Below are 16,174 nucleotides of genomic sequence, written 5' to 3'. Positions count from 1 at the left end.
CCTTGATAAGCAGACATGCAACAAACCTTAAAATCACTTCATTCTGATTAATGTCTTGCATTTCCACCTGCTTCCTTACCAGCATGATTTCAACCACCAGTATTTCATGAACTGCTAAACTGAAAGATCCATGCTTTTTGCTATCTGAAGGTCAGCTTTTTAATTGCTAAATTCTTGTTGGATTTTTAAATAGGGGAAAGTGAGCAATCAGAAACTATTTTTTTTTATTTTAAGATCCAACATACTGAAGAAAGTGGGCCTGATTCCTCAGTAGTTTACTAGCCTTCAATTTGTGTTCTTCATTGTAATCAATGGAGCTACACTGTGGTAAAATTACTGTAAGAATGGCAAATCATGGCCAGTAAATCTACAGTAAAAATTCTATGTGCCATTAGAAAACTGACTCACTGCTTTCCAGGGGTTTATAGATTTTCTCTATTGCCCTGATCACTGAAGAATGAGACTTTAAAATTCTGACATATCCTTCCATCTAACCAGTCTATTGTTGTCACTACCATGACAGAATATATCAAGTACATGGCTGAGGACAAGTATAATTTTTATTTCCTGTACTGACTTGTTATCGGTGATCCTTGACAAATCAATTAAGTTATTTGATTGGCTTGAATACTCCTTATTGCTTTGTACAATGAATGAGACTGCTTTACACATATATTAATCAGTTAGGATAGAATTTTCAAAAGTGCCTAGTGTTGGCCTAACTGCTTCTATTTAAAATAATAGTGAAACCTCTGCTGACTTTAGTAGAAACACAGGTCAGCCAACAATGAATATTTCTGAAAATCCTGCTTTTAACTTTTTTTTGTATTTGAAATTCAGATCTGAAAAAGTGTAATGAAAATGATAATAACTAGCCCTTGTTTAATTATAGTTATGGAGACTTGCAGGCATATAGCAGATCAAGGAAGTATAAGACATACATCTGCAAGCCGGACTCTGGCTGTCAGGGGAGAGGTATCTTCATCACCAAATCTGTAAAAGACATAAAGCCTGGAGAGGATATGATCTGCCAGCTCTACATCTCAAGGGTAATCTCTACCCCCCATTCTATATACTCAGGTTATTGTTTTGTCACTGAGCCAGAGATTAGTATCCAACTCAGCTTTGCTTGGCTGTGCTTAGCATTCTCTGGTCACTGTCCTTCCTGTATGACCATTAACATAGTGCCTGCTTTTTGTATCATTGTGTCAACTATTATTCCAAAGTGTTTTAAATAAGGTGTTTTAGATAAACTCACCCGTCTTAATCGGGGTGGACAGACTGTTCATGTAAAGCTAACTGGATGAAAGAAATTCCCTTTCTACATTTCAAAGATGGAAAAAAATTTTCATAGATAGCAGGAAGAGAGAATGAAGGGATTGTTTCTCAGTCTCTGCAACTTACTGTATATATCTTTTTGACTGCCTGTCACTGACACTCTCCTGATGCTCTGTTCATATTGAACATCCATGTACAGACTAAAAGGATCTCTTGTATCTTTTAGGTGTCAGTAACTTAAATAGTAGAAGTTTGGCTCACATTGGTTTGTCCTTGCTTGTTGAATATGTTTTATTTTTATTGCCTGAGTTTGCATTGCTTTACACTCAGTGCGATGATATTTCTGTATCTGGATATAACTCAATAACTTTTGAAAACTATCTGATCAATTACATTTCAGAGGATGCTCCAGACATCAATGGTTGTCACGGAGTCACCTGTGAATGTGATTCTGCCCCAATCACCCGGGCAGCTCAGGTGCCAGTTACCGGGGCAACCAGGTGGGTCACATGGCCCGAAGGGGGCAGGGCTGGGTCTTTATAAACAGCTTGGGCCGGAGCCTGCCTCACAGTTCCCTTCTGGCTGCCGCAGGAGCTCTGCGGCTGAGCTGAGTGGCCCGAGTTAGTGGTCGCAGCCTTACCATGCTAACCGGCTGCGACGATGTGGGGAACAAGAACGCCCTAAAGGGAGGTAGGCTTGAGAGCCTTGGTGGGGCTTGTGTTATGTTCAGAGCAGGGAGACTCTGTGTGGTTTATGTTACAGCCGGGTGGCTTGAGCTTATGTTACAGTTTGCACCGGAGGACCGGGTGAGGCTGTAGGGGAGCGAGGAGGCCTCACAGGGGCTCCCCAGCAGCTTGGGAGTTCCCGGTGCCCAGTAGGGGCACAGTGCCAGCGGGGCACTATTGTCGGTGGCGGAGAGGCACCGTATTGCGCCAGGGAGGCGCGGTGTGCGGGGTTGCAGACCCCAGCCCATAAGGGCGGTGTTTTGCCCAGTGGGGCAACTGGACCCAGAGAAGGGTCAAGGGGACAGGCACGGCGGCGATCGCCTGTGCGCCTAGCGTGCGGAGCGCTGTAGCAGCCCCTGAGAGGGCAAGGTCCCAGAGCGGGGCACAGAGAGAGCGCGAGGCGCTCGGTGTTGGCCCTAGAGAGGGCAAGGCCCCAGAGTGGGGCAGAGAAGGAGCGCGAGGCGTGCGGTGTCGGCCCTAGAGAGGGCAAGGCCCCAGAGCGGGGCAGAGAAGGAGCGTGAGGCGTGCGGTGTCGGCCCTAGAGAGGGCAAGGCCCCAGAGCGGGGCAGAGAAGGAGCGCGAGGCGCGTGGTGTCGGCCCCAGAGAGGGCAAGGCCCCAGAGCGGGGCAGAGAAAGAGCGTGCGGAGCACGGTGTTGGCCCCAGAGAGGGCAAGGCCCCAGAGCGGGGCAGAGCAAGAGAGAGAGCGAGCCAGACCCAAGGGCGCCGGAATTAGGGCGGCGGTAGCGAGCCAGACCCAAGGGCGCCGGTATTGGGGTGGTGGTAGTGAGCTGGACCCAGGGGATGCCAGCGATAGTCGGATACCGGCGAGACAGGCCCAGGGCGCAGGGAGCAGGCTGGAAGATAGGAGCCCGGCCCAAGGGGGCGCCAGGTGGGCGAGGAGCCTAGGGTGCCCGAGAGAGAGAAAGAGGGCACCAGAGGGGCGAGGGACCGTACAACGTCCCACGGGACAGCTGCGAGGCTTGGGGCGTGCTGAAGGGGAGGTTTGGAGGCACACATAGCCCTTAAGGCGGGGCGCATAGAGATACCCCATTTCAGAGTAGGGGCAAGAACATCGGTACCGTCAACTAGGGGAACAGAGGCAGCCTCCCATACAACTTATTTGTCATCAAAGTTGTGGCGGGCGAGATTCTGAGGGTGCTGAGTCCACCCTAACGTGACGGTAGGGGGCGCTAGGGAGTTCACGGCCGCCCCTACGCCCCACTCCCTCACAATGGTTTTAGCAGAAATAAAAAACTGACCTGGGGCACAAGGAGCCTGCTGACTGGAGTCAAAATAAATAGGGGGTCATTGTATGGGAGGGAAGTGGATAATGATGGGGAGGGGGACATTCAGAGACCCTGATAGGAGGGAGGAGGTGGTATGTATTGCAGGGAGTTCCTGGAAAAGGAGAGTGGCATACTGGGAATTGTGGGAGAAAATGGAAAGATGAAAAAAGCCCCTGATGTGTGTAATGAGCTTGGCCTAAAGGAGCAACAAAGTGTGCAATACCCTAGTTATTTATTACTGGTTCATTTCTAGAGACTGAGCATTGTCTGAGGAACTGGTTTTCAGAACTGCTGGACTCTGTCGGCTCTGGAATTGATGCACTGTGTGACGGTACAGATTGTTCTATATCTGTTTCCCCATTTTTTAAATGTGGGAAAAAGATATTTATTTCATTGGCTCTTGAACAAACTCACTAATTTTAACAAAACTCAGCATATGGAAGGAATTACAAGAGTTGTTGTACTATTATTATGCAGTTGGTGTGATCAGTACATAAAATATATTATTGCACTTCCATAAATCCCCAATTTTTAAAGCTATCTTCCTCTTATAAACAGTACTTTAATTTATAAGGACTGGTTATATACAGGAAGCTAGGGCATCTATATGTTGTTTGCATTACACCAGAAGTTGGAGCCATAAACATCATTAAGGTCCATTCTGTGGGATATTTTATCACTATATCATATTAAGGAAAAATCCAGATATATTATATGTCCATGACTAGTTCTGATTATTTAATTTTTATTAATGTAACCATGTCCAACCTAATATTTGGAATTTCTCTTATTTGTATAAAAAAATCTTAACCTAGATTTTAAACTACTGAGGAAAATACTTGCTTTTCCTTGGGCTTTCTAAGGCAATTTATGTAACTTTAGTAAGGAGACCATTAATACTGAAGTACAAAGAAGGCCTAGTTGTCACTGAAATCCTGAATTCTAGAGAAGTTATATCTGTGGTCTCCAGTGTCTTAACAAACAACTAGCTCCATTTGTAAATACTGCTGAACTGATGCTCTCATGTCAGATTGGGAAACTTTTTGGGGGGATACCGACACTGAAAGTTAGACACAAGCTTGGACTCAATGTTCATGTTCCTACCACCCAGGATCCTCACTGACTTTCTCCCATTCCCCTCTACTTCTTACCTCAGGCAAGCACAGCTTGAAGCCTGCAAGCACTCAGCTTCCAGGTATGTATGCACCTTAGGCAGTACCTGTTCCTGGTTTCAGAATAGTTGAAAGACCCAGAATTTGAATATAGAAAATGATCCACTACCGATCCCACAATTCTCTGGTTCTGTGTCTTCCAGCACTTCTGCACACTTTCTCCTTCAACTACTGCCTGGAAGCCATGTGGCTTTTTATAGCTCCTTGTTCTGCTTTTTAAATGCTCATTTTCCCTGTGGACTGCTTCAGACTCGCAGCACAACCGTAACCTTTTCTGGGGATGCCTAGCCTACACTAGCAGCTAACTTCTCTTGTAGTCCCAACATGTTTGTGATGTGCAGCTACCTGGGTAGAGGAACACAACTGAATCCCAGTCAATATCTGGAGACACTATAGCAAACAACACAGTTTCGAATGAAGAGATAAGAACATCCATGGTTATAATGCAATTTTGAGCAGCTTGCTCAGTCAGGCATTAATTAGACAGTATTTCAGTGTTTTGAGTACATCAAACATGAAACAGCTCTACAGGAAGGCAACAGACAAAAACCAAGGTTTGGTACTTCTCTTCATGTCCCTTCTCCCCTTCCACTGTTAATGGGCCAATGAGAGAAGTGCCACATTGGCTTCAGGTTTCCAAGTACACATTTGACTCCCATTCTAAGAGTGTAATTGAATGTTCTGTGTGGCCCTATATCATCTAGTTTAGAGTAGCCAGTTTTAAGACTGGCTATGTGCTTCTGTCCTTATATGGGATCCCTCAATCATATGCTGTCATGGCAGAGAGTTAGGCAAGCTAATCACACAGGTCCATAAAGACCTGCTTTCTCAGGCACAAGTTCTGGAGCCACTGTTTGTCCTTCCACACTTGTCAAACTATTATCCCACTGCACTGTGTTATTTCTCTTGTTTCAGAAACTATGAAGTACACTTGAGAGAATAGAGCATGTGTCATCACAGCATGCATCATATCATCCAAATCTGTCACTTCTACTCTCAGATATCCATTTCTTGGATGTCCTTGTGGAAGAGCCAAGGAGAGCTCTCAGGTTGTTTTTTTTTATGCACAGCCTTGGGGGACGGGTCACAAACCAGTCGTGGATTCGGAGAAATAAAGATTTTATTACGGTCACTAAGTAAGGGTAAGGTCCGCTGGATCAGGAGGTTCAGGTCCACTCCATTGCTTTCAAGGCTACTGATTGGGTGCCTTGGGGCGGCTGAGTGGGGCCTTAGTCTCAGACCTGGTCAGCAGCTCATTTGACAGAATACAGGAGAAACATATATTTGATTATAAATTCGCAATATTGTTTGTTAACTATTTATAAAGCTAGCAGTTAAAAAGCGGATATAACTAATAAAAAGCAGATATAACTAATTTACTGACAGAGTCACGCACAATACATTACCAAGCAAACTAGCCAAGGGATTGATTTCTGAGCGTTTTCCACAGAGGCCTCTGAGACATCTTCTCGAGAGAAGGGGGGAGCGGCTATTCAGGTGATCAGTCCGATTGCCCTTGTGGCACTTAGTTCCTGTATTTCGTTCATTTTCTCTCCAACGTGGCAATGCTTGTGTCGGCGTTTTACTTTGTTTTAGCCAATTACCTTTTGAACTTGCGTTCGCTCCTTGTACGGTTGTGTATATTTCGTATTTCCGATTACGACCGCGAGCGTCCACTTCTTGCCCCAGCTTCCTGGTGCAGAAGTTGACTCAGAAGCCAGCAGTATTGCGCACAGCTTAGCATGATCGTGCCGGAGCAGCCTGGCCATTCATTCAGGCTTTTTAGTGCAACAGTCCTCTGCATCCTCTGACCTTGCACATCCTTGTAAATCCCAAAAGGCCTTCCAGCACATTTCTACACAGCTGCTCCTCATCAGAAAGACTCATGTCTTTGTCACCATCGGTGATTCTGTCATTGTTTCATAATAGTAGAGCTGCACAAAATCAAGCAACATGCTGGCCCAACAAAGTCGTGTACAGTGGTGACCTGCAATAACTTCCATCCTCATGGCCATTTTAGAAAAACTAGTTGCCTCACAATATACTACAGATTCATTCCTACAAGGGCTTCGCTGTGTAATACACCTTCCTTCACAGAATCTAGTGCTGTACTTGCACGTATGAAATAAAGTGTGGATATGAATAAGCAAGACTTGGCACGCATTACAAGAAACAGCATGGACAGGGAAGGATGACTTGAACTTACCCGCTGAACCGTGGAGCAGTCTGGTGTGTATTGGTATAGGCATATGTTCAGCTTTAGTTTCCTGCTTATTAAAATAGAGATAATGATCTGTTCCATCGATCTACAAGGGTGTACTGTAAGTATTATTTAATAAATTTCTTCATCACACTTTGAAGAAGTAAGGTGAAACGTATGCAGTATAAAGTTTGGCTCTTTTTCAGCTGTAGGTGGGACTGTGCAACTATTTTCCTGATCTCAGTTTTATAAGTTAATGAGTTACTAACATTTTACTTGTACTTCAAACAAAACTGTAAGCAACTCTGCTTTGTATTCTGTTTCCCAGCCTTTTATTATCGATAAGTTTAAGTTTGATCTTAGAATTTATGTGCTCGTGACATCATGTGATCCTCTGAAGATATTTGTCTATGAAGAAGGCTTGGCACGCTTTGCTACTTCAACCTACTCTGACCCTTCACAAAACAACCTGGTGAGTAAAGAAGCCTGTTAATGCTATTTATAACAGCTATTTATTGAAATGTAGTGGTACAGGGTGATAATAATATTTTGGACTTCTAATACATTCTTCCTCTGAGGATCTCAGAAACACTTTATAGTTGGTAATAATATGAGCTTAACACATCAGGGGATCCAGGATAAGTTATACATCATTTCACCTACCACTAAAATGCAATCACTTTTGTGGTAGAATATAGCTGCTGTTTAATTACACAGAGTGAAACTACTATGTAATGTCAGGGCATTGAGGGGCTGACCCTGCAAACATTTGCATGCCTCCTGCCTTCCTTCTGTACATGACTCATGTAAATAAAGCTATTTGTAAATGTATTTAGTGTTAGGTATATTTAGAACATAATTTTCATTGAAGCTGTTGGTTTCTTAAAAGTGATAGAACTGGAACACTGGTGAATTCAGAGAGGGAGAAAATTGAGAGAGGACTGGGTCTTATTTGTTCTGATGAGATCATGGCTGTCCTTACTACCATTGACTATCTTGTGTTTTATTAAAAGACTTTCTACATTAAAGAGGAAAGAGGCAGGTATCAGTCTATAATCTGTAGCCTGTTTGCTTGTTTACAGGATGATGTCTGCATGCACTTGACTAATTATTCCATTAATAAACACAGCGCTAATTTTATCCGAAATGAAGATTCTGGTAGTAAAAGGTAAGAAGAGCACATTTCCAAAATAATCACAGTCAGCATGATACAAGTCTGCTTTTGAATCTTCATGTACATTTTCAGGCCTTGGAAATATTTGTTTCTGTTTCTCTAGTTAATGATGCATTTTGTGCCATTAGTTCAATAAAACACAGCCTCAAATAAGTAATAATGAGGGGCCAAAAACGAGAGATGAACAAGCAGACACTCATTCAATTAAACATAAAATGCATTTGTATCTGATTTACATTACTCTTTAGTGGTTGTAATTGACTATTTTACACAACTAAATTTAAGTATATTGTCAAGGGGTGAGGGGGCAGTTTTTCTACTTACATTTTTCTCCTGATCCTCTTCCACTATTGTTTTCTTCCATACAGTGAAGCCACATATCTAGCAGTTTCTTCTAACACCTTATCCATTGTCAGTAGCTTTTAAGTGATATCAGTTTTCTCTTAGCAATAATGTTTTTTACCAATAGCAGCAAGGATTCCGGCAGTGTCAGCTTCTCATCTGCAGTGCTGTGTTGGTGCCAAATGCAGCTCCTGTTGTATGATTTTTCTCAAAACATTGGCCTGGTCAGACCTACCTGGAGTCCAGCAGCAGGTGTTTTTCTGTTCAGTTTTCCCTCCTCAGGCCTTGTCTACTCTTGAAGGATGAAATGTTTTAACTCTAGTATGGCAAATGCAGTACAACCCCCCTACTGGAGATGCAGTTAAAGATGCTTTCTAGTGATGAAGCTGTTCCCATGCAGAAAGAGGAATAATGGTGTCTGTATGGTTGCATTTACATTAGGTATAGCTGTACTGTCAAAAGATCAGTCCTAACTAACATTGCTGTACTTCAAAGTTTTAAGTGTATAAACAACCTACAAGGGAGAAGTTAACTAGAATAATGGCTCTCTTCCATTTTGGGAATCCCCTTCCCATAAGCAGTACGGGAGAACGTATATCACTGACACTAATTAGTGACATACCTGATTTGAAAGTGGTATACTACCCTGTCTTTAATCCTCAGAATAAGAAAAACTCTCAACTAACAACTTTTTGTCTTTATTTGTTTCTGTGAATATATGAATATCCATAATCCCCAAATTTCTGTGCTAAACTTCTGTATTTTGGAATTAAGAAAATTGATTTGCCATTAAAATGGGTTACCAATTTTCATTGTTGTTATTGTTCCTAGGAAGCTCTCCACCTTTAATAAGTACATGCAGAAGCATGGCTATGATATCGACCAGATGTGGCTGGATATGGAAGATGTCATTATTAAAACCTTGATAGCAGCACATCCTGTTATCAAACATAACTATCATACTTGCTTCCCCAACCACACTATGCCTAGTGCCTGCTTTGAAATACTGGGATTTGATATTCTTTTGGATCACAAACTCAGACCCTGGTTGCTGGAGGTAAGAACCTCAGCAAGATTCTGTTTTAGGTCCCATAACATGTCCATGTCCTAAACTGGTTTCTTCTCTCACCATTTCTTACCTGTCAGAACATAGTCAAATTAGTTGCTATCATCAGCCTCTTCCTTAGCATTGACTTCCCTTTTTTCTTCTCTTCGGGTCCTTCCTGTAGTGTCTTCTGCACTATTCCATTAACATGAATAGCTGATGGATGCCCAGCAGAGGGGGTTAAACTACAGTGTATCTAATAATAATCATTCCCATAGACTGTCACCTTGATCTGTAGTCTTGACATTCAAATCTGTCCCTGGCTGTAGGAGTGTCAACTCATGCAGACAGTCATTCTCTCCAGTTCTTTGCTATGAAGGAGTTTTCCAGGGTTATCTATTAACCTCAACAAAAGCTGCGCATGATAATGGAAGAGGCTGAATATGGTACTCATAGCATATCAGATTAGTATAAATTGCTCATCTTGCACCACCATTGACCACTTAAGTTCATTGCCCACTATACTTTTTCCACTTGGACCTGCTCTTTTGACAAAAGGGCCCTATCCATAATGTCATTTCTGAATTTGACTGAAGCACGTCTAGATGAGTGTGCATGCGCAGTCTGTGGCACTTCAGAGATGTTTGAGGTGCTGCAAACTGCATGCAGTGAACTGCAGATTTGCAGTGTGGCACGAAAATTTGACACTAGGAGTCCTGGTGTCAAAACCGCTGCAAAAGAAAAGCAGCGCAGCTAACGTTTCTGGAGCATGCACCAGCAGACACAGAGGCTGGATCCTCCAGGGAAATGCTCTGGCTGCTGGCCAGAGTGTCTCCTCTCCTCTAGTTGTCCCGACTCTTCCATCATGCTGGGAGCTGGGAGAAGTGGGGAAATGGCCATTTCCCTGAAGTGGGGCTTTTCACCCTGCACCACACCCCACATGCAGGGGCACGCACAGTGGCAAAAAGCAATGACACAAATTGTGCCACTGCTGTTTTTGTCATGGCAAACAACCCCTGCATGTGCATACTTGTCTGAATGCATCCGTGGGGCATGTTCCCACATGCAGGGTTGTGCGTTTCCCGTAGCGCAAATAGCAGCAGCACATTTGTGCAGCTGCTTTGTGCCCTAGGGCATGCTCTTTCATGCACACTCCAGCGTGTGCCCGATTGTCCTGGGTAGGGTAGGGCCACCTATACTGGCATCAGCAGCCTTATCTGGGGGCCTCCCAGGGCAGCAGCAGCACCAATCCATTCTCACAGAGCCTGGCTGCACTGCAGCCAAAGCATGGCTCTGGTTGGCCAGGATCCATTTCTGGTGATGTGGTGTGCATTGCTGCCACGTGTGCCACAACGCTTTTTGTGGCAATTCTTTTTTGATATTAAGACGTCCTGGTATCAAATTTTGGCAAATTTACAGCGCAGCACACAGTTGCACATTTGGTGCATGTGGTTTGCAGTACTACAACTACTTGCACGTGCTCATCTGGATATGCCCATGGAGTCATCAGATAAACCTGTTTTATATATTGAAGTCTGGCAGTGGTCTTTCTCAGTTACAGAATATAACTAGAAACCCTCAGAATGCAGATTCTAAAGTAAGTTTAATATCCGTATTTTTCAGTGGATTTAACTACAGTAAACAAATTTTCCTTCTTGTCTTTTAAGGTGAATCACTCCCCAAGCTTCAGTACTGATTCCTGGTTAGACAAAGAAGTGAAGGACCACCTTTTATATGACACCTTGGTTCTGATAAACTTGGGAGCCTGTAACAAGAGAAAGATCCTAGAAGAGAAACGACGAGGAAAGGAGAGGCTTCTGAAGCAAAGCCATTCTTGGGAGATCAGGTGTGTTCTCAAACATGCCTTCAGCTTCTTCAAACTATTCAAGCCATAAATGCAATCTGCAAGGAGCATATGTGTGTGTGTGTACTTTATACATTAAATAAGCATAATTTATAAACATTATATATATATTCTTTATAAATAATAAAAGCCACAAATCATATATGTGTGTGTGTGTGTACATATAATTATATGATTTGTAAATTTGTATGATAAATAAGAATAGTCTCAATAGACTTTTTACTGGGGGGTGGGGATTCCCCTTAGAAACAGCAAAAAAGTAAAGTTTGGCCTTTTCTGGCTTTACTGGAAAGCAACAGTCATATATAGAAAGGAACTTTATTGTAAGCACATTTCAGCTTTATGGAAAGAGTGAATTTCTCAGACTAAAAATTCCTTCTGCTCTTAATAGTCCAGCTTTAATTTTTTTTGATTCCTGTGATGTTATCATTTTGGTAGTTCTCCCAGTCCTTCCAGTTGAAACAGAAGCTGAATTGCTTCTGTAAAAACAAGATAAATAAATGCAAAATGTTGGACCTTTTTTTTTAATCAAATGGAAGTCAGAAAGAACACAAGTTTAATGCTTTTCCTTTGCAGAACTTGTTCTATGTTAAGCAGGAAAATAAAAGACAGCCTTCCTCCATTTCACTAGTAATAAGCAGACAGGATTAGGAATGCAAAAAAAGAAATGACATGCAAAAAAATTCCTGCTATAGAAGTTTCTTGGGGGCCCACAGGACTTGTTAATAGTGCCCCTGTGTTTTTATCAGAGCTAAGGAATACAAGAACTACCAGACTGCTTGGCTGAAACAAGCTGAGAACTATGAGGAGAAAAACAAAGGTGGTTTTCGCAGAATTTATCCCAAACCTGATTCAGACAAATATGATAAATTTTTCCAGCACAACAATTCATTCTTTCAAGAAACTGCTGCTTCCAGGGCACGAGAAGAACATTCCAGGTAAGATTTTCCAGCTTCAATTTGTTTAACTGGGGTAGGTTATGCATACTGAATTAATGTTCAGTAATAATAAAATCCATCACATCATACTTTATGTTATGTGACTGTACTTCATGATATCCCTGCCAGATAGGTAAGTGTATGTTATCAATCCTAATTTTACAGGTGGTGAAATGGACACAGGGGTCACATCCACACGTTCGTATACATTTGGTTCCCTGGGGACAACTATCAGCGACACACTTCGTGCCACCGCTAATTGTCCCTGGGGAACGCCTGTGCCATGTGCTCTCTGGCACACAGCAAGTTTCCCTGGCTGGAGCAGGAGAGGCTGGGACCAGCACTGAGCTGGCTCCAGCAGCCTTACCTGGGGTTCTGGGAACATCCCAGGGCTGCAGCAGCTGTGATCCTACCATGCAAAGCCTGACCAGCAGCTGCACTGCGGCTTTGGCCAGCTAGGCTCCAGTTTTGAACAGTGCACACTGCCTCCACATGCACTGCTCTGCCTTTTTTTCTGCAAGGTGTTTTTGATCCCTGGATATCCAGGCACCAAAAAACAAAAGCCTGCACTGCTCCCTTACAGCATGGAAAACAACTGAACATGCAGTGTGTGGCATTGCAGATGTGTCTGTGGTGCTATGTATGACACAGCCATGCTCGTGTGGATGTAGCCATGGAAATTGAGTGACTTGCTCATGAGTCCATGACAAAAAATGGGATTAGAATTTAAGTTCCTGAATCCAGCCCTGAGCTCAAACACATGGAACTGCTTTGCATTTAGATCTGGCCAGTTTTGTTTCAAACCAGAATTAGTGGACAAGGCCAGGTGCGACTTGTAGATGACGCCATATACTATTAGAAACATTTTTGAACCTCATTTGCAACTTTGCCTACAGGCAGCAGCTACAGGAGCTGCGAATGAAGCAGGAGCAGAAAACTTTACAGTTAAGAGAGAAGAAGGCTGAGCTGCAGGGAGAGTCCACGGGTGAGAAAATAAAGCCTTACAGAAAGAAGCTCATATCTAGAGCAGCTATTGCACGTGGCTTAAGGAAGGTATGCTTTAGGAAGAAGAATCAACTGAGTTTTCATTAATAATGCTGCTATCAGTGTGTGGGGGCAGGGAATAGAAGCCTACAAGCCTAGAACATCCACCAGAAAATAAATGAGCTCAAATACAGTGATAGGCAGTGGCATAACCAGGGCGTGGCAACCAGCCTGGTCACTGACTTGGGGTCTTGGGGAAGAGATGGAAAAAAAACTGCTGGCACCATAGCCACACAATCACACCAGTGGCACAGAGTCAATCAGAAGTCACTGCTCCTGTGTGTGGCAGCTGCCCCAGGCACCCAGACACATCATTACATCTTTGGCAGTAGGCACATTCTGCACAAAAAGGCACCGCTGACAACATTTGCTCACAAAAATTAATTGTTCTCTCTGCAAGCCAGTGAGGACCTTGGTCTGTTAATTTGCAGTCATTACCTGGAGTCACATGCATCTCCAGGCTGCTACCATATCCGTTTTGTCCCCTGTATTTGGACACAAAAAACATATATTAAAACACTGCTGAAAACAAGATGATTGCTGCTTGGTTTTCCCTTATGGCCAAGTCTGCTTAGTACAAGGCAATCGGTTACAGCATTACTTAGTGCAACTTGGGCTTTCTCTAACTTTTAGGACAGTGGAGGATTATTCTAGTGGAGCTCTGCTATCCTGGGCCAAACACCCAATATGCATTATTCCTCCTACAGCATGTTTGCTGTACCAGAACAGGCAGTGAGGTTATCTGTCACTGGATCAGCTTCCATTAGGCCTGCACCAGTAGAGTTCTCCTCCATAAGGGCAATTCTTTACTTGTCATTCCCAACCAGAATCTGGCTTCCTTGTGTTGCCTGTGTCAGGAAAACTGGTCCAATGTCACCTTGGGGCAACTTCACTGCTCCTTATTCATGTTGGATTTATTTTTTTCCTGTGCTTAGCATGGTCTTGACTCAGAACAAAGACACAGCACTCTCCTCCTGCTTCAGAGAGCCTTGCTTGAAAAAGCACCAAAGATGCAGATAGTTGGTGAGGAATCAAGCATCCCACAAAAAGAACACTGTGGGTCCAGCCTGGATCCACCTGCACATGAAAAGCAAAATGTGAGACACTATAGTTCTGCACCAGACTTGATAAAGAAGAACTCTAGTAGTATGCAGGACCAGTATGGCTCCAAACCAGACCTGAGAGACCATACAGAGCATAATCATCATTCCGCAACAGATCTGAACATCAGACTAATGGTAAGTAACAGAATACTGGTAGGTCCATAGTATGTAGAGCTGTCTATAATTCTAATTTATGTCCATTCTAACTCATGTTTTGGCAGCCTTTACGATCACTTTACTCCACTAGAGTGATATCAAGGGGCCTTAGCATGAGAGAGAATCAAGACTTTACTTTCTAAAATAATGATCAGTGGACAAATTCCACAAAAATGTGCTGATCCTATGAACTACCATGCTCAATCTGTGCCCTGCCCCATATCAGTTTGATTTTCTAATCTTCCCCCCCAGCTCAAAACACCAGCAGATTTTTCCACATTATCAAATAAATCTGGTCATTCTTCAAAACCTTATGCAATGGTGACACAACTTCGAGCTGCAGTCACAACAGCAACTGATGTAGTTTATCATAGAGGTGCAGCAATTCAGAATCTGATGCCATTTGGATCTGAGAGAGATCACCAGCCTCGTCTCAAGGGGAACTTAGTTTCACACTCAGAAGGCCACAGAGCCCAAGGAAATCCCTTACGGACTGAACTGGAAAAGACTCCTGTCCTAATGTCAAAATTCTTCAGCAAACTCTATTTCATACCAGGAGAGAAGGCTGTAATACTCCCTATGCATCAGCATCACCACACTTATCTCACCAAAAGAACACGTGAGTGCTATTTTCACAGAATATGTTTGCATCTTAAAATCTAGGTTAATGTCCTGGTGCATCTCTATGGAAATAGAACTATAATCCCATAGTATATTAAAAAAACCATATGATTATGTTAGGGCTGTGCAAAACGGCTGTGTTTCAATTCAGTTTCGGATTCGGCCATTTCAGGGGACAGTGATTCGTTTTGGTGTTTCAGATCACTGTCCTGTTTCTTTTTGGCCAAATCTCCCAAATCTGTTCTGAACAGGCTGCAAGCTTCGCACAGCCCTACCCAGCTGGATGGGGCTGGGGGCTTCAGGCCCTAGCCAGGAGCAGGCCAGGGCCATGGGTGGCTCGTCCAGGGGAGGGGGAGGGCCACTGCCCTCCATGCAGGTGAGGAGACCCCCCACGTGGATCTCTGTCACGCTCGGTTGTGGGGTAGGAAAGCAGTGCAGAGTGGCGAGCAAGCCTGCTGGTCCCTGTTGCACAACTCGGGTCTGCAGGGAGCAGAGATCAGTGCTAAGGTCTCCTCACTGCCGCTCCCCACCCCATGCAGCCCCAGATCCCTGCTCCCTGCAGAACCAGGTCATGTGGCAGGGACCAGCACTGCCAAGACGTGGCTCCACAGGGAGCAGAGATCTGCAGCACCTCTGAAATGAAACGGCTGCTGAAATGTCACACAGCCCTAATGTTTAGATGTAATTTTGATTAGGATGAATATAATTGATCTTGCCTTGGAGCAGGAGCCAGATGGACTTACTAAGTCCTTTCTCTGATTCTGATTATTAGATCACAAGAGGAAGTTCTAGTATTATCCTCAGCTCCATCTTAGTTTAAAAATGTAATAGAGCAGGTGTTCTACATTTGCTTCTCCAGTCTATTCTTCCTTTGTATCTGAGCTTCAGGAACCCAGCCATGGACTGTAGAAAGAGAAGCTGGGGATACCCATTGAGTTCAAAATGTAAATTAGAGTTTTGTTTACACAGAAAGTGTGATGCTCTTTAGGAGAACCCAGCTGAGCAGCAGAATCTCTACAGGCAAGAAGCAAACAAAATATCAGAATGTTCAGACAGCATTCCAAAAACCAAACCATCACCGCTTTAGTTTTCAGGACCTGTTGGTTATTTCCAGCCCTGCTCAAATGGACCAACGACCTGCAAAAAGCAGTAATGTAATGTCAGGGGATACCGCGATGGGCAGGTAATGGTTCTAATTGCTGTGATTCCTTACTATAGAAAGGAA

At 43.6% G+C, this 16,174-nt stretch overlaps 1 protein-coding gene across 1 annotated transcript; it reads left to right on the top strand.

The window, feature by feature from the left end:
- Positions 1 to 516: 516 nt before the first annotated feature.
- TTLL6 (tubulin tyrosine ligase like 6) lies at positions 517 to 14,471 on the top strand. Its single transcript, XM_090041672.1, has 10 exons — positions 517 to 551; positions 893 to 1,049; positions 6,991 to 7,134; positions 7,745 to 7,830; positions 9,010 to 9,235; positions 10,891 to 11,069; positions 11,837 to 12,025; positions 12,922 to 13,078; positions 14,005 to 14,307; positions 14,394 to 14,471. The coding sequence occupies exons 1-10, from the start codon at positions 517 to 519 to the stop codon at positions 14,469 to 14,471; spliced, it is 1,554 nt and encodes a 517-aa protein (XP_089897798.1).
- Positions 14,472 to 16,174: the final 1,703 nt, after the last annotated feature.

This window comes from Crocodylus siamensis, chromosome 4 (genome assembly GCF_052110815.1).
Source record: "Crocodylus siamensis isolate JL-2025a chromosome 4, ASM5211081v1, whole genome shotgun sequence".
Classification (NCBI taxonomy): Eukaryota; Metazoa; Chordata; order Crocodylia; family Crocodylidae; genus Crocodylus; species Crocodylus siamensis.
This window is presented reverse-complemented; position numbering and strand designations above follow the sequence as displayed.

Coding starts and splice junctions, on each gene's coding strand:
- TTLL6 (XM_090041672.1), top strand. CDS start 517: ATGACAGAATATATCAAGTACATGGCTGAGGACAA. Junction 12,026..12,921: donor GCACGAGAAGAACATTCCAG/GTAAGATTTTCC, acceptor CTTTGCCTACAG/GCAGCAGCTACAGGAGCTGC. Junction 13,079..14,004: donor TTGCACGTGGCTTAAGGAAG/GTATGCTTTAGG, acceptor TCCTGTGCTTAG/CATGGTCTTGACTCAGAACA.